This window comes from Megascapheus bottae, chromosome 2 (genome assembly GCF_031878675.1).
Source record: "Megascapheus bottae isolate mThoBot1 chromosome 2, mThoBot2.hap1, whole genome shotgun sequence".
NCBI lineage: Eukaryota > Metazoa > Chordata > Mammalia > Rodentia > Geomyidae > Megascapheus > Megascapheus bottae.
This window is the reverse complement of record NC_143510.1, coordinates 48,378,663-48,397,715: the sequence shown is the minus strand read 5'-3', so window position 1 is coordinate 48,397,715 and position 19,053 is coordinate 48,378,663. Positions and strand designations below refer to the sequence as shown.

General features: G+C 45.2%; 1 protein-coding gene across 1 annotated transcript in view; it reads left to right on the top strand.

Annotated features, from left to right (window-relative positions):
- Positions 1–220: 220 nt before the first annotated feature.
- Galnt6 (polypeptide N-acetylgalactosaminyltransferase 6) overlaps positions 221–19,053 on the top strand; it is a 35,679-nt gene continuing 16,846 nt past the window's right edge. Inside the window, exons 1-3 of the mRNA XM_090325930.1 lie at positions 221–282; positions 11,298–11,891; positions 14,060–14,232. Coding sequence (XP_090182056.1) covers positions 11,401–11,891; positions 14,060–14,232 — 664 coding nt within the window. The 5' untranslated portion in view covers positions 221–282; positions 11,298–11,400. The remainder of the gene's footprint in view (positions 283–11,297; positions 11,892–14,059; positions 14,233–19,053) is intronic.

The following is a 19,053-nucleotide window of genomic DNA, read 5'->3' as shown; positions in this document are numbered from 1 at the left end:
CACTAGAGAGGGAGGGAGTCTCTTACTGCCAAGCCTAATCACAGGTATCTTGTTTCGTTTCAGGATGTGGTTAGTACTATGAGGAACTAACCTCAGGATTCGGAGAAAAAGCTTCACACAGCCAGGTTGAGAGAACAGATACCAGGGAAGAGTTCCGTTTGACCCTAGGTCTTACTTCCAGGGGAAATAAAAGGCGCAAGTATAATCCTAACTGTGTGGGGGCAGAGCCTGGATGAAGGAGTGACCTGGGTGATTTCCCTCAGGAGGGCCTTCCTGGAGGAGGTGAGTCTGGAAATATTGTTCCTAGCTACAAGGTTATCATGCTTTTGTCTCTTACTGGTGTCTCTTACTTGGAGTGGAAAGATAGGCAGATTATAACCTACAGAGTAGTCATCACGGGTCTGTAGCCCTATGACTGGGGCTGGGCAGTTCCATAGTTGAGGTTCTAGCTCAAGAAAACCCATCAAAGCTGGGCACCGGTGGCTATAATCCTAGCTACTCAGGAGGTTGAGATCCAAGACTCATGGTTTAAAGCCAGCCTGAGAAACAAAATCTCTGAGATGCTTGGCTCTGAGTAACCACCAAAAAGTCAGAAATGACGATATGGCTCAATGAGGGGTAGAGAGCCAGCTTTGAGTGAAAAAGCTAAGAGGGTGCCCTGATCCTGAGTTCAAGTTCTAGCATACACACACACACACACACACACACACACACACACCATTAGCCAGGTACCTGTGGCTCACTCCTATAATCTTAATCTACGCAGGAGGCTGAGATCTGAAGATCATGATTCAAAGCCAGCTCAAGCAGGAAAATCCATGAGACTCTTATCTCCAATAAATTACTACTACTACTGCTACAAAAAAAGCCAGAAACAGAACTGTGGCTCAAGTGGTAGAATGCTAGCCTTTAGCTAAAAAGCTCAGACACAGTTCTCATGGCCTGAGTTCAAGCCCTAGAACCAGCACAAGAAAAGCCTTTTGTCCCTTATGCTGGCCCAGCATAGCTCAGCCACTCTAGACAAGAAGTCTCCATTTTTCTACCTTGAAACCTTCGTAACCCCACAGGGAACTTTTCTTAGCTTAGCACTTAGGTCTATTGTTCTGTTTCATTTATTAGCTTTTGAATAGGCAGGGCAGCCAGGGCTCAAAGTACCAAAGAGTGTTCAATAAAAGGTCTTTTTCCAGCTCCATTCTCCTCCAAAGACAGGTGCTGCCTGGAGCCAGGACTCTGACATCTTGTTCTCTAACAAGACCTTCAAAGAAATGGACTCTCCCTTCCCTGTACTAGTCCATCTCCTGAGGGCCAGTGCCACATGTCCTCTTTGTATCAATATTGCTGCTCTCTGGGGTCAGGCTGCCTCAGGCCCCTCCTAGCTAACCACCCAGCTACCATGCAGCTCCCCTGGGCTTGACATACTCCACCAGCTTTGCGCTTCCTGGAATGCTGGGCTCCTAACTCATCCTTGATTGCTCCTCATATCTCAGCTCAAGAGCAAAGTCCTGAGCCTGATACACAAGGGCTTCAGCCACTCCTCCAGGCCTGCCTTCTGCTGCACCTGTCAGACTTCATCCTCCTGCCATCCCCCATGGCTAATGGTTCTCTGATTGGTCATGCTGTCTCTCACCTCTGGACCTTTACTTGTGGTCCTTTTCTCTGCCTGAAATGAGCTCACTTCACCCAGTCAACTCCTGTGCGTGTTGGTGCTCAGCTAAAATGTTTTCCCCTTGTAGGATTCTTGGACTTCCATACCTTTCCCCCTTCAGTACCTAAGAGTACGTCTCTCATGCTGCCTTCTTGGCTTTTCTTTTTTTCTTCTTTTCTTTCTTTCTTTCTTTCTTTCTTTCTTTCTTTCTTTCTTTCTTTCTTTCTTTTTTTTTGGCCTGTCCTGGGGCTTGAACTCAGGGCCTGGGCACTGGCCTTGGACTTTCTCAAGGCTACTGGTCTACCACTTGAGCCACAGCACCACTTCCAGCTTTATCTGTGTATGTGGTACTGAGGAATTAAACCCAGGTCTTTGTGCATGCTAGGCAAGCACTCTACCACTAGGCCAAACTCCTGGCCATGCCTTCTTGGCTTTTGTTGTTGCTATTGTTGTTGTCAGTGGTGGTGGTACTTTGATTGCTTTTTGTTTTTCTGTCAGTACTGGGGCTTGAACTCAAAGCCTAGACATTGTCCCTTAGCTTTTTCAGTCAAGGCTGATGCTCTGCCATTTGAGCCATACCTCCACTGCCAGGTTTTTGCTGTAATTGAAGATAAGAGTTATATGAATTTGTCTGCCAGACTGGATTTGAACAATGATCCTTAAATCTCAGCTTCTTGAGTAGCTAGGATTATAGGTGTAAGCCTGGCCTGATTTAACTTTTGATGATGCTTCTGATTCCGATAGAAACTCCCTGCCTCCCGCAATACAGAGTGAGCACTACGCTCCTGCAGAGATCATGGTGACCATGTATTCCCCAGATACAAGTGACTCCTGAGACCAGACTTCCTCACAGGCAAGAGATTATGGGATTAAATAACAGCTCCATATGAGTCACTTTTACAAAACATGCAAAGGCCAGGGAGTGCGGCTTTGGCCAAGGACCAGATGCTTGAACATCATTGCTGGGAAACTGAGCAGGGAATTATTAATTATAAGAATAGGCATGGCCGGGAGTTTGGCCTAGTGGTTAAAGTGCTTGCCTAGCATGCATGAAGACCCGGGTTCAATTCCTTGGTACCACATACATAGAAAAAAGCTGGAAGTGGTGCTGAGGCTCAAGGGGTAGAGCTCTAGCCTTGAGAAAGTCCAAGGACAGTGCTCAGGCCCTGAGCTCAAGCCCAGGACTGGCAGAAAAAAAAAAAGAATAGGCATACTTGACACCATTTAGTAAGGCCCTCTGCCTGCTATTTTTGCATACATAATCTGACCTAATCCTCTGTACAATCCTGTAAGTTAGTTACCCCCACTTTATAAATAGGGAAATTGCTGTTTAAAAGGATTTAAGTAAAGCACTCATATGAGGGTCACAAGTGGCTAAATGATTTTTGAGATAACCAATACTTTTTTTTTTTTTTTTTTGCCAGTCCTGGGCTTGGGGTCAGGGCCTGAGCACTGTCCTTGGACTTTTTCAAGGCTAGCACTCTACCATTTGAACCTCAGCACCACTTCCGGCTTTTTGCTATGTATGTGGGGTACCGAGGAATTGAACCTGGGTCTTCGTGCATGCTAGGCAAGCACTCTACCACTAGGCCAAACTCCCGGCCCCATATAACCAATACTTTTTGACAACTTGCTATGCACAAAGACTGCCAAACTTTTTTTCCATGATTTTTTTTTTTTTGGCTAGTCCTGGGCTTGAACTCAGGGCCTGAGCACTGTCCTTAGGTTTTCTCAAGGCTAGAGCTCTGCCACTTGAGCCACAGCACCACTTCTGGCTTTTTTCTATGTATGTGGTACCAAGGAATCTGTGTGCATGCATGCTAGGCAAGCACTCTGCCACTAGGCCAAACTCCTGGCCTCCGTGATTTTTTAAAAACTCAATCCTAGCCAGGTGCAGTTAGCTCATACCTGTCATCCTAACTACTCAGGAGGCTGAGATCTGAGAATTGTAGTTCAAAGCCAGCCCAGGGAAGGAAAATTCATGAGACTCTTACTGCCAATGAACTATCAGAAAAGCAGAAGTGGCATTGTGGCTCAAAGTGGTAGAATGCTAGCCTTGAGCTGAAGAGCACGGGGATAGCGCCCAGGCCCAGAGTTCAAACCCTATGATGAACAAAAACAACAACAACAAAAACAAACAAACAAAAACCCTCAATCCTATGCCACCTTTAGGATGTAGATGCTACTATTAAAAGGGCAGTTGGGTACCTGTAATCCTATCCTTGTAATCCTAGTTACTCAGGAGGCTGAGATTGAAGGGTCACTGTTTGAAGCCATCCTGGGTGGAAAAGTTCATAAGACTCTTATCTCCAGAAGTGGAGCTATGGTTTAAGTGGTAGAGTAAAAAAAAAAAAAAAAAAAAAAAAGCCAAGAGACCGCACCGAGGCCCTGAATTTAAAACCCCAGTGTGGGTCCAAAAATAAAGTGGAGGGCTAGGATATAGCTCAGTGGCAAAGTATTTGTCTAGCAAGTGCTAGGGCTCTATCCCTAGTACCAAAAAAGAGAAGACAAAAAAAATATAAAAGTAAAGTAAAATAAAGGGGAGAGGGCAGTGCTGGGACAGACCCAGTGTCTTAGCTTTAATATTAGTGTTCAACCAATGAGCCATATTATTCCAGCACTCCCCACACAAAGCTTTGCAAACATCCATCTTCTATATTATTAGACACATGCCTGGGGAGACCTATTTCTGATTCTGCCTGGGAAGTGGAGTCATGACATCTTAGATTTCAGAAATTGCTACAGATGAGAGGATAAGAAGAATACGGTTGACTCCTGAACAACATGTCTTGGAGCTTTTTGGGTCTATTCCAGTGGATTGTTTGGGGAGTGAATTTTCAATAAATCAGCCATTCAAAACTACTGACCACTGGGCACCAGCAGCTCAAGCTTGTTAATCCTAGCTACACAGGAGGCTCAGATCTAAGGCTCACAGTTTGAACCAACCCATGTAGGAAAGTGTGTGAAACTCTTACCTCTAGTTAACCAACAAAAAGTTGGAAGTGGAGGTATGTGACTCAAGTGGTAGAGGAGAAAAGCCAGAAGAGACTATAAGAATCTGGTTTTGGGTCGGGAGTTTGGCCTAGTGGTTAAAGTGCTTGCCTAGCATGCACGAAGACCCGGGTTCGATTCCTCGGTACCACATACATAGAAAAAAGCCAGAAGTGGTGCTGAGGCTCAAGTGGTAGAGCTCTAACCTTGAGAAAGTCCAAGGACAGTGCTCAGACCCTGAGCTGAAGCCCAGGACTGGCAAAAAAAAAAAAAAAAAAAAAGAATCTGGTTTTAAGCCCCAGTACTGGTACAAAAAGACAAACCAAAAACATCTGACAGATGAACCTAGAAATATTGGGGAAAATAGGCATATCAGGAATACATAAAATATGTAGATAATCTATTTTATCACTTTCTATGAGAAAATATATACAAATCTGTTATGAGATTTATCAGAATTTATGTACACAAACACGGAGCATATATGGTCACACTTGAAATTGGGGAGTAAGGTACAAGTCTAAAGATGCTGTGTTTGGTCATGTTTGAGGCCTGAGGTGACACTCTTTTTTTTTTTTGCCAGTCCTGGGCTTGAGCTCAGGGCCTGAGCAATGTCCTTAGACTTTCTCAAGGCTAGAGCTCTACCACTTGAGCCTCAGCACCACTTCTGGCTTTTTTCTATGTATGTGGTACCGAGGAATCAAACCCGGGTCTTCATGCATGCTAGGCAAGCACTTTAACCACTAGGCCAAACTCCCGGCCCTGGGGTGACACTCTTGATAGTGTGTGGTTAGCCCTGTTTTCAACTCTTGCAACACCCCAACATAAAATGAAATAAGTTGCTAGGCACAGTGGCTCACGCCTGTAATCCTAGCTACTCAGGAGGCTGAGATCTGAGGATCAAGGTTCAAAACCAGCCTGGGCACAAAAGGACTTTGAGATTCTCATCTCCAATTAACCTCTAGAGAAGGCGAAATGGGGCATGGCTCAAGGGTAGGGTGGTAGCCTTGAGCTGAAGAGCTCAGGGACAGCACCCAGACCCAGGGCTAGGGCAGTAGCCTTGAGCTGAAGAACTCAGGGGCAGCGCCCAGGACGAGGTCAAGCCCATGACCCACCAAAAATAAAAAATAAAAAAGAAAGAAAGAAAGGAAGAAAGAAAGAAAGAGAAATAAGTCACAACTACCTATAATTAACTAATACATGCTGCACCATAATCGTCCTCACACTATCTCCTGTTGCTATCATAGTGAATTGGAGTGGTGTGTGTCCCCTTAAATTGGTGTGACACTGTCTCCACATGAGGAATTTATCCTACCAGAAAATTGAGTTGTCACATTCTTTCTTTCCCTAGGGATGACCCAGTTTCCATCTATTGAAAGTGTATTCTTTGGCTAACAAACTTTCTGATCACTTTTACTACATTTTGCATTTTGCCTGAATTCTCTCACTGGATGCAAGCCCTGAGCTAGACAGAGTTGTGCTGGCTTTCTGGTAACATAGAATGAGTGCGGGGTGGTGGGGCAGGGAGTGGGCGGGATAGGAATTGTCCTCCTTACCTGTGAGGAGAGGTAGGAACTGTCCTTCCCACTTGTATCTGGATCCACCTGTAATGTCTACACTACACACAAACTTTTTTCTTTTTTTAAATTATTTTTATTGTCTGGATAATGTATAGAGGGGTTGCAGTTACATTCGTCAGGTAACGGGTACATTACTTCTCGAACCTTGATACCCCTTCTTTCCTTCCTCCCAACACACAAACTTTTCTACTGCTTCCCTTTCCTTGCCCAATATTATCTTCAGAGAGACTGGCTAAGCATGGCTAAGCCTTTAGGTTTCTTGGGTGTGGCCCCTAGTTGGCTACAGGGTTACTAAGTGCCAGGTGCTTCCTTCTCTGACCAAGTTCTCACTTGGATCTCTAGCCCAGCTTTTTCTCTCTCAGGTGCTGTTTGGATTGGCTGTGGGTTCTGCTCCAGTATTCCACGGGATTGGGCTTGTTTGTCTTTGGTTAGAAAGACATTCAAATGTTCCCAGAATATGGACAGGTTTTATTCTTCCCCTTTATATCTCTCTATCCATCTGTGTATTTGTATATCTATCCATCTATCCATCTCCTTCTCTCTTCTCTCTCCCCCTCTCTTCCCTCCTTATCTCTTTCCCCCTCTCTCTCTTGCACCCCTCCTCTTTCTTCTCTCCTCTTCTAATTGGAACAAGACAGGACTTTTCCCTGTAGACCGCACTTGGGAACAAACTTAGTCCAAATCTGGCCTTTTAACCTTCCTTCCTTTTTTGCTGGATTCCTGTCTGATTTTTTTAAAGGCTCTCCTTTGTGCTTTTGCAGATTCAATTGGATGAACACACACACACACACACACACACACACACACACACACACACACACACACACACACCTGCCATGTCATGTCGAATACCCAGTAAGAGATGACAGGTACACTGGAAAAAGTAGAGATCAGGCACAGGTCAAAAAGAGTGAACATACCAAGCACTGAAGGCTCATGCCTATAATCCTAACTACTCAGGAGGATGATAGTTTGAAGCCAGCCTGGACAGGAAAGCCTATGAGACTCTTATTTCTAGTTCAGCAAGCACACACACACACACACACACTGTCAGAAGCAGAGCTACGGCTCAAGTGTTAGAGAGCTAATGTTAGGCACAAAAGCTTAGGACAGTACCCAGGCCCAGTGTTCAAACCCCAGAACTGGCACAGGAAAAAAAAAAAAAAAAAAAAAACGGAACAAAAAAAGAGTGCATTGCATTGGCCCCTGGGAGCAAGGAAGGACACTTTGAAAGTGCCCCAGCTTCATAGGTCAGCAACCCTGGCTTAAGGTTTTAATTAAGTGAAACTTGGGATCGTCTCTCCAGAAGAGGACCTAGACGATGATGAAATTTGAGGTCGGTATCATTGGGTTATTGATCCTCACAGGCATATTCCTGGGTTGCATTCTTTGTAATATGGCAAAACAACTTCTAAAATGCCTGTTCAACTTGATTGTGTAAGTGTAGATGTAAAGTCTTAAATTTTACAGCCAGGTTTCTAGATACATCTAACAAGTGTGTAATCAGCTTCAGAGAATGCACTTGATGAGTGACAGGCCTTTTTACTTCCAACATTTTATATTTTGTATTTTTATTGTAAACGTTGGAAAAATCTACATTTGCTTGTGATGCATATTTATATAGAAAATACAAATAAAATTCAAAACTAAAAAAAAAAATGCCCATTCAAGAAGTCTGGCCTTTAGCTGATCTTTACCACAATGCTTCTATGTGGTCCCAGGCTCCCTGTGTCCAGGTCTTCATGTCCCTCTTTCAGGATCCAGACTATAGAAAGCAAAGCCAGATGTGTCTGCCTACTCAGGGCATTCTTGCCCATTCTTGCTGCTTTAGACAGGTTCTCTGGTCTGTCTTCCCTCTCCTAGATTCAGCCAGGTGCTTTTCTTATCCACTCTATATGACTAGTTTGTCTTTGTTGGCTAATACAACAAAAACAACAATAAAAACAAAAAAAACAGTGGTTTCTGGCCAGGCACTCATGGCTTGCACCTATAGTCCTAGCTGCTTAGAAGGCTGAAATCTGAGGATCATGGTTTGAAGCCAGCCCATCAAGAAAAATCTGTGAGACTCTTACCTCCATTTAACTATCAAAAAAGCTGGAAGTGGAGTTGTGCCTCAGATTGGTAGAGTGCTAGCTTTGAGCATAGTCTAGTAGAACACCCAGGCCCTGAGTTCAAGCCCCAAGACAGGTTAAAAAAAATGGTTCCTGGTCTATGGAGATCTTTTCCACATTTAAGATTCCACAAAGATCTATTGAATCCTCTTTTGTTTTCTGAGGAATTAAACTCTCTTTTGGAAAGCTCTCCTTTCTGCACAGCTCCTGCTCTAATTCTGTGACAGACTTTGCTGATACCAAGAGGAGGTCTTTTACTCTGACATAATTTTGTGCTGTGGATTGAAGTCCATACCACATCTGTCTTCTCTTGTTCTCAAGCTGTCAGAAAGTGAAATAAGTTCTCCGTAGTTTGGGAGATCCCCTTAAATTTCTTCACTGCCCTTAGCTTCTATGGGCTCAAACAGAGGGGGAAAAAAATGTCCTATTTGATGTACTGCCTGTTTGCTTTGTGCTTGTATGTTGTGTGTGACATGGCTTATGTAGTTAAAAAACCCTTTGGAAGATCTGTGGTTACAGACTTGCCTTAACAGGTAAGGAACAATAAAAGGACTAGGAAATGCTTCTGCTATCACATCTGTATTGTAGCCAGCTCTACCATGATGATACTGGGACAGCAGGCATGAGGTCTGCACCATCTTGTTACCTCCCAGGGAAAATTAACCTATGGCTAAAAGATATTAATATGTTAGATCAATATGTTTGATATAAGGATTATTTTTGACTATTAGTCTATTAAACACTGGATGAAAACTTCATTTACCAATGTGTGAGAAGTAATACACCCACTATCTGGTGAATGCAACTGTAACCCCTCTATACATTACCTTGATAATAAAATTAAAATTAAAAAAAAAAAACAATGATAAGAAAGTGACAGAAAAAAAAACTTCATTTACCCCTGGATTTCTAGAAAACAACTAAGTAGTTATTATAGCCAACTGTCTTTCCTGCTTTCCTTCCTTTCTCCCTCTCTCCGTCTTTCCTTCCCTTTCTCCCTCCCCCACTCCCTCTCTTCTTGCTCTCTTTCTTTTCTTTCTCCAGTCTTAGGACCTTAACTTAGGCCCTGGGCAGAGTCCTGAGCTTATTTTTGGTCAAAACTAGCTTTCTGGCTGGGAGCAGTGGCTCAGGCCTATAATCCTAGCTACTCAGGAGGCTGAGATCTGTGGATCATGGTTCGAAGCCAACCTGAACACGACAAAGCTGTGACACTCTTATCTCCAATTATTCACTAGAAAATGGAAAGTGGGACTGTGGCTCAAGGATAGGGTGATAGCCTTGTTCAAGCCCCATGATCCCCCCCCAAAAAAACTAGCATTCTACCACTTGAGTCACACCTGTGCTCCCAGCCTTTTTGGTGGTTGGTTAGAGTTTTATGAATTTTCTTGCCTCGGCTGGCTTTGAGCAACAATCCCCAGATCCCAGCCTTGTGAATAGCTAGAATTATAGACATGAGCCATCAGTGCCCAGCCTGTTTTCATTTTTTTTTGCCAGTCTTGGGGCTTGAACTCAGGGCCTGGGCGCTGGCCTTGGGCTTTCTCAAAGCTAGTACCACTTCTGGCTTTTTCTATGTATGTGGTATCAAGGAATTGAACCCAGGTCTTCATGCATGCTAGGGAAGCACTGTACCACTAGGTTAAACTCCTGGCCCCCATTTTTCATTTTGAACTCAATTTTATGTTTACTTAAATCTTGGCATACATAAACTTTGTATGTGTGTGTGTTTATGATATCCCTCTAAATTCTATTTTATAATTAATATGAAAATTGAATATTACAATAAAAAGTGATCTCTTGTGGGTCACAAGTAGATTTTTTTTTTGTTTTGATTTGTCTGTCATGGGCTTGAACTTAGAACATGGGTGTTTGCTATCCCTTTTTGCTCAAGGCTAGCACTCTATCACTTATAGCCACACCTCCACTTCTGGTTTTCTTTTTCTTCACATTTTTTATTGTAATTAATAGAAGGGTTACATTATATTCACCAGATAGAAGGTGCATTATTTCACAAACACTTCTGGTTTTCTGGTGACTAATCAAAGACTCTCATGGGCTTTTTGGCCCAGGCTGGCTTTGAACCACAATCTTCAGATAGCTGAAGTCCCTGAACAGCTAGGATTATAAGCATGAGCCACCACACCCAGCTATAAGTATTTCTTACATATACACAATATATACAATATGCAAAATATAGAGTCAATTGATTGTATTATTGCTTCTAATGAACAGCAAGATATTAGTAAAGTATTGGAAGAGTCAGTTATAGTGTCAACTCCATAGGAAGTTGACACCTCTAACTCTTACACTATTTAAGAGTTAACTGTGTTTCTAAAACATTAACTCTTTTTTTTAAAAAATAATTTTTATTGTTGCTTTAATATGTTGTACAGGTCAGGTAATGAGCAATATATATATATATATATATATATATATATTTTTTTTTTTAGACAATGTTGCTCCTTCCTTTACTTTTCCTCAATATCCTCCTCCCATCCTGGCCCACAAGTTACATAGGTCATTTTCCACATAGTGTATAGTGAATACCATGATTGTATTTGTTCATTCTTCTTCCTTTTCTCTTTGTGCACCCCCCTCTACCCCCTAGAAGAAAAAAAAAGAAACCCAAAGCAAAAACAAATGCTACCACCACCAACACAACAATAACCAACGGGGAAAAAACACAACCACCAGTGTTTCCATTTCCTGGAGTTTGTTTCAATAAATAGTAAAAATATGTTAACTCTTTTCGTGTCATTTCAGTGATCCTTACTGTAACTAATCAGTATCTGAGCCTTAGGGCAGGAAAGGAGCACTGAGTCCAGTTTCCTCCATTTACAAAGGAGGAGAATTTAAGCCCTTGCTGTGGGAGGGTGAGGCTGCCATTCAGAACAGAGCCTGAACATGAGCACACAACTATTTATCTCCTCTCCCCCCCCCCACCCCCGTGTGTGTCATTTCTTCCCTTCTTAGGCACAGGTCTCCAAGTGTGGCCACCACCATACATCAAACTGTTTTCTGGGTCCAGCCCAGGACTTGGAGCTGACGCTGCTGGGGTGACGGTTGGTTGCAGAGGATGAGGCTCCTTCGTAGACGCCACATGCCCCTGCGCCTGGCCATGTTGGGCAGCGCCCTCATGTTCTTCCTCTTCATTCGGCAAAAGGATGTCAGCAGCAAGGAGCAGGCTACGGAAAAACCATGGCTGAAGTCCCTGGTAGGCCAGAAGGATCATGTCTTGGACCTTATGCTAGGGGCAGTGAATAACTTTAGAGATTCAATGCCTAAGCTGCAGATCGGGGCTCCAGAACCCCAGCAGCCCATCCCCTCCACAAACCATTCCTGCCTCCCTGGATTCTACACACCTGCTGAGCTGAAGCCCTTTTGGGAGAGGCCTCCCCAGGATCCCAATAGTCCTGGAGCAGATGGGCACGCATTTATGAAGAGTGAATGGACCCCTCTGGAGCTTCAAGAAAAGGAAGAGGGCTATAAGAAGCACTGTTTCAATGCCTTTGCCAGTGACCGCATCTCCCTGCAGAGATCCCTGGGTCCGGATACCCGGCCTCCTGAGTAAGTAGCGGCCTTGTGGGTTAGGGGAAAGCCAGGGCTTTCCCAGGGATGTGAACACAAGCTGAGTGCCAGGAGTCGAGTGAAAGGATATTTAGGAACATAGGCAAGATTTCCTTTCAGTTTCTCTTCTTTTGTTGACCAAATGCTGTGATCCTAGGGCTGGAGCTGAGGACTCTTATGGTCCAGTGCCAGAGGCCCACAGAAACCTGGGAGAGTGAAACACAGTCACAGAGATGACAGGATGCAGAAGGAACTCAAGGCTTGGGACAAAGATCTGACGCAGGGGCACATGCCTATTGTGGATTTGATGTCCTCTGCCCATTTCCTCTGAATGTGGGCTCTGATGCTAAGTGGATGGGAGATGGAAGTTTCCTGACCACAGCCAAGACTTTGAAGACCATAAAGCCATGAAGACACTCCAGCTTTTTAATTAATTTATTTACTTTGCCAGAACCAGGGTTGAACTCAGGGCCTCTCACTTGCTTAGCTTGCTTACTTGCTTGATACTCTACCACTTGAGTCATGCCTCTAGCCCCACTCCAACCTTTATATGAAGTGGTTTTCTACTTTCAGCTTTAAGCAGGGACACAAGAGCCTAGATCTTTGAGCTGCCCCCACCCACTTCGCTCTAATGGGACAACAGCTGTGTCACCTGTCCCCAGGTTAAAGATTTTGTGTTTGGGGGGTGGGAGGGGTCATGGAGCTTGAACTCGGTCTGGGTGCTGTCCCTGAGCTCTTCAGCTCAAGGCTACCGCCCTACCCTTGAGCCAAGCCCCCCTTTCCATTTTCTAGAGGTTAATTGGAGATAAGAGTCTCAGGTCCTTTTGTGCCTGGGTTGGCTTTGAAGCTTGATCCTCAGATCTCAGCCTCCTGAGTAGCTAGGATTACAAGCTTGAGCCACCGCCCCTAGCTTCTTTTCATAATCTTGTATTGGGTCACCAATGGCTCACACCTGTAATCCTAGCTACTAGGATGTTGAATTATGAGGATTGTGGTTCACAACCAACCCAAGCAAGAAAGTCTATGCTACTCTCATCTCCAATTAACCATCAAAAAGTCATAAGTAAAACTATGACTCAAGTGGTAAAGCCCTAGGCTTGAGTACAAAAGTTTAAGGACAGCATCCAGACCCTGAGTTCAAGCACCAATACTGGTGCAAAAAGAAAAAGAAAAAAAAAAAAAGGAGTTAGCTAAGCTGTGTAGCCAGGCTGGCCTCACATTCATGCTTCTTCTCCTGCCTCACACCCATGAGTGGTAGGATTACAATCATGGGCCACCACAACTGACTTTTTTTTTTTTTAAATGCATGGTTTTGGTTTTGGTTTTGGTTTTGTCTTTTTAGGGCTGTGAGTCTGGGGTTCCTCAAAGTTGGACCAACTATTGTCCCCATTAACCAAGAGCCAGATGCAGTCATTGGTAGCTCCTGAACAAGGGCAGTGGCCTAGGGCAGCCAGCAGAGGAGATTAGGAAACCACCTGGAGACTCCATGAGAAATCTTCCTGACCAGTCTCATCTTAATCTCCTTGGGAGAGGCTATGAGGCTATGATTCCCCCTGCCAGATGCGGTGTCTTGGTGGCAGCATGGCCAAGTGTCACACAGAATGGTCCCTAGAGTAGCTGTGAGTAGAGATAAGGTCACAAGAAGTTGACGGTGATCAGCACCATCTTACAGGGAGTTAGTGAGATATGGATGGGCAAGGACTTGAAATTGCCAGCTGTGAAGAGAAGAGCCTCTTCCTGACATGAGTGGAAATTGTAGTCACTTTTTTCAGATGTCAGTTTTGCCTTTATTCCTTACTCCTCTGGGGCCTCCAGGTTGGATCACACTTTATGCAGTGAGTAGCTTGTAGGGGGAAGCCAGCCCTGGGAACTGCTAGCTTGAGAGCAGAGAACAGATGAGGGAGGGAGTAGGGGGGGCCTAAGCTCTGGGGAGCAGAGACAGCTCTGGGAGGAGGGGGGGGTGGATTGGGTTGGCTGGTACCTGTACTGGAGCTCAGCCAGGAAGATGAAGGGCAAAGGACAGGGAGTACTGTTCCCACTGCAACAGAGACTGTCACCGATGATTCAGGAACATGAGGGTGATTTGGGGTACATCTCAGACAGACCTTTCCCTACTTCTGGAACACTCAGGGATCTGGAGAACCATGTCCATGCTTTCATCCCTCCAGGTGTGTGGACCAGAAGTTCCATCGCTGTCCTCCTCTGCCCACCACCAGCGTCATCATTGTATTCCACAATGAGGCCTGGTCCACGCTGCTACGCACCGTGTACAGCGTCCTGCACACCAGCCCCTCCATCTTCCTGAGGGAAATCATCCTGGTGGATGACGCCAGCACAGAGGGTGAGGCTAGAGGGACCCTGAGAGTAGGTGGGATCCCAGGGGCACTCTGAGAAGGAGAGCGGGTCTACCTGGTGTCCTGTACATCCCAAGAGCCAGGAAGAAGAAAGCAGGGGTAGTACAGAGGGACAGAGAAGTCCGAGTGTTTTGCCATCCAAGTTTTCCCAAGAGCTGCTAGACCCAACTCAGAAATAATGTAGAGGCCAGGGCTGGGGGAAGGGGAGGGCTGCCTTCATGTCTTGCCTTCTAGAGCACTCTTCTCTTCCATGTCAGAAGCTCTGAGGCTATAGATGTTACAGGGCAATTGAGGTTACTCACCAACACTCCCACCCCTCGCATCAAGTCCACCCATGTTTCCTGAGTGCCTGGCATGACCCAGGCTTCAGGGGTGCCATAATATGCCATGACAAATAGATCCTGCCCTGAAAACACTAATGAACCTCTTAGGTATAGCTAGAACATACCTCTAACAGGTCTTGAAAGGACATGAACTGGCCTGGGAGTTTAGCCTAGTGGTAGAGTGTTTGCCTAGCATGCATGAAGCCCTAGATTTGATTCCTCAGTACCACATGCACAGAAAAAGCTGGAAGTGGTACTGTGGTTCAAGTGGTAGAGCTCTAGCTTTGAGAAAGCCCAAGGACAGCGATCAGGCCCTGAGTCCATGCTCCAGGACTGGCCAAAAAAAGAGACATGAACTACAAAGAGTCCAGCACCAGAAATTCAAATCCCAGCTCTGGTTCTTCCAATCTTTATGACCTTAGGTAAGCACTTAGCCTCTCTGAAGTTCAGTTTCCTTTTCTAAAAATGAAGACAATTATCTCCTTCATCCAATGAAGAAGCTGAGGTAGGTGATAAACGCAATAACTCACATGCCACAGAGAAACTGGCACCACAGAAGACATCCATCAGCATTAGTTCCACTGGATTCATTGTGTGGGAACAGTGTGCATTGTGGGTAGATAGCCAGAGAGGGCTCTGGTTGGCTGGGGTGTGCCACAGTGGAAGCTGGATTAGAGCTGGGCTGGAATGATCTCTATATAGGGATGCAAGGCATCTTGGGAAGAGAGAATCTCAGCAGATGATTGTCCTTGTTAGAAAGATGTGGTATGGTTGAGACTTAAATTTGAAATTGTAAGAAATGAGCCTAAAAGGGGGCCGAATTGGCATTCATACCAGGCTTAGGAAATGAGGAGCCACTTGAAAGTGTCTAAGCTGAGCATGAACTTGCGTCAGAGTCCGTCAGCTTTGGACAAGGGCACTTGGCAGGAAGAGAGGCAGAGGACAGATAGTCTAGAGAGCTGGTCTTAAAACCATGGAGAACAAAATGATGGAACTAGAAAAGGGCTGTGGGACAGACATGGCTGGATGGAGCATCTGTGCTGGCCCCTCCTCCCAGGTGGCACAAGGTCTCTTGGATTCCCACATAGTGGACAGGAAGCAATTCCACCTCCAGTGTCATTCCAGTACAGCAGCAGCCTCTCCTTATGACCCCTAGCTTCCAGCTGATTGTTGGTTGAGGGGATGCTGAGCGAGCAACAGGGCAGCTGGCGGAAGGGCTGAGCGCTATTGAGTCCACTTCTTTAGGGAGCTCACATTTTTTCCAGAGAAGGCAGATACTTGACAGCACTTTAAAAAGTACAGACCAGCCAGATGCTTGTCGAAAGGGTGGGAGGGAAGGAACATTGTCCATCACCACGTTCAGAGCACATTTTGCATGTACTTCCACTTCCAGGGAGTGAGTGCACTCTAAAATATACACTCCTACCTGAGGGCTTGCCCTCTCTAGAGATTGTTTGAGCACTGTTCAGTTCAGTGTCAAAAAGAGAAAAAAAAATCTTCACACCCATGGTTCGAAATCTCTACAGTTCATAGCCGGATAAAATTTCCTACACATTTGACCATTTGATCAGATTAACTGGCTCCCATTACGCACACAAACAAGGGCTGTGTCTCTCTGAAATACAATGTCCTGCTCTCTCTTCTCCAAGCAGCAGCCCTATGACCTTCAGTGTATGGCCATTTGATACAGGGGCACAGGCTAGGAAAGTTTTCCTTCCCCACCACAAATCAGAACCAGGGTACAGACTTCACTCCTGATTAGCCTATCTTTTTGTAGTTTGTTGTTGTTTTTGCTTAGTTGAAAAGAAAGTACATAATTTCAGATAATAGTAAGTTTTCTGGAGAATGGCCTCAGAGGGAAGAGAGAACAAGAGGCAAGGTATTGAGCTAGTGAATAACTAGGGAGCTGTGTTCGCAAAGGAGGCAGGGAAAGCCACTCTGAGTGTTCCCAGCAAGGGATCAGCCATGCAAAGGCCTTGAGGTATGGCTTACTAATAGGCCAGAAAGAAAGCTGGCACAAATGAAAAGAAGTTGACAAGCAGAAAGGAGACTGGCACAAATGAATTCAGCATGAGCAAGAGCAAATCATGAGATCTTTGTAAGCAATAGCCTGTGCTTGGATTTTCCATGTGTGTAGTAAAACATAATCTCTGGCTCTGTGTGGGGGTCTCTCTCTCTCTCTCTCTCTCTCTCTCTCTCCCTCCCTCCCTCCCTCCCTCCCTCCCTTCCTCCCTCCCTCCCTTCCTTTCCTTACTTTTGGTACTGGAACTTGAAGTCCAGGACTCTCTCTTCCACTCTACTTTTTTGCTTTACCATTTGAACCATACCTCCATTTTGGGCTACTGGCTGGTTAATGTGGAAGTAAGGCTCATATTTGTCAGCCTGGACTAGCTTCAAATCTCACTAGCACCCAGCTTCAACTTGTTTTTCAATACATCTGTAACCCACTGTTACTGAAATTATAGGATGTGGAGGCAGGCATGATGATGAGGGCCCACAAATCCCAGCACTTAGGAGGCTGAGGCTGGAGAATTGTGAGCTTGCAACTAGCCTGAGCTAAGTAGAGAAACTCTGTTTCAACAAAACAAAGCACAACTGGATGAACTGGATATGGTGACTCACACCACACCTGTAATTTCAGCCACTTGGGAGCCAGAGGTTGAGAGGATCACAGTTTGAAGCTAGCCTAGGCAAAAAAACAAAAAAAATTCTCCAGACTTCATCTCAACAAATAAACTGAGCCATAGTAGATAGTAGCCAGCTATCTGGTATCCAGCTATCAGGGAAAACTAAGAGGACTGTGATCTGACGTTCCAGGCAAAAACATGAGACCCTATTTGAAAAATAATTAAAGACAAATAAAAAAGAACTGGGGATGTGGCTCAAGTGGTAGAGGACCTGCATAGTCACTTTGAGTTCCAACTATAGTATTGCCACAAGAGAACAAGAGAGGGGAAGAAAAGAGAGAAGATGAGAGGAGGGGAGGGTTGGGAAGAGTAGAAGAGAGGAAAAGGAATAGAAGAAAGCATTGGCTTATAGTTTCCAGAGCAAACTCCGGGACAAGGGAAGTGGCTCGGTGATAGAGTGCTTGCCAAGCATGCATGAAGTCCTGGCTTTAATCTTCAGCACCAGAAAAAAAAAGAAGAAGAAGAGAAAGAGAAAATGAACTCTGCTGTTCCCTGCAGCTGCCATGTGTACAACAGGGGCCCGGAGGCCAGATGCACTTTCTGGTTGGAGTGACAGGTAGAGAGAGAACTGGCAGTGCTGGCTGATGAGCTGATAATGGAGTGATGTGGGAAGAACCTGGGGGAGGTCGAGGGTTCTATTAATCATTCACATGATCCACGAAACCAGAGAGAGAGACCTGAGAGCCTCTTATCTAGGAGAGCATCCCCTCCTCCTCCCTGCTTCTCTTTCTTCTCCTCTTCCTCCCCCACCCCCATCCCCACTAGGTCACTTTTTTTTCTACCTTCCTTTCTTGTCTTACTATGTAACCCAGGATGGCCTCCCATTTATCATTATCCTTTTTTTGCCTTTTAAGTGCTGGGACTACAAGTATATAGGACCCTACCTAACTACCCTAAGAGTGAATAAAGTGTGTACATAGTGATTTGATTTGAAGCCAAATCAAAAAGCTGTTATCTAACTAAGTCCCTGTAGCTCACACCTTTAATCCTAACTGCTCATAAGTCAAAGACTTGAGAGATTGTGGTTTAAAACACGCCTGTATAGAAATGTCTGGAAGACTCTCTCACCAATTAACTAGCAAAATGCTGGTCTGGAGGCTTTGCTCAACCATCAGCAAGCTTATAGCCCTGCGTTTAAGCCCCAGTACCAACAAAAGCAATAAATGGTCATTGTCTAAGGAATAAGAGAGGATGGGTGGGTTGGCCTGTCATATCCTCCTTTGTGGGTCACATGTCTAGGGGGCCCAGGAGTAGGGCAAGTGGCATTACTTAGGGGAGCTGTCTCACTGTTGTAGAAGGGCCTTGGTTCTGGGGCTGGGAACTTCCTGGGCCTCAAGACCCCAGGTCCAGGGCCAGGAGCATGGTCTAGTGGTAGGGTGCTTGCCTAGAATGCATGAAGTCCTGGGTTCAATTCCTTAGTACCACATATCCAGAAAAAGCCAGAGGGGTGCTGTGGCTCGAAGTGATAGAGTGCTAGCTTTAGAAAGTGCCCACACCCTGAGTTCAGGCCACAGAACTGGCACACACACACACACACACACACACACACACACACACACACACACACACAAAACATGACCCCAGGTCCAGCTAGCCACCTGAGACTGGAAGAAAGGTGTAGGAGTACTTTGTAGAGCTCAGTTCCCCACCTACACACACCATAGTCACAGTTTAAAGCATCTTAGTCTCCTGCCACAAAACCCACTTCCTGTGATGCTTTGTCAGTGGATTATCTCCACTGTGTGAGCTTCCTGTAAGCAGAGCTAAACAATTTCTCCGGGGAACCCAAGCTCCTGCT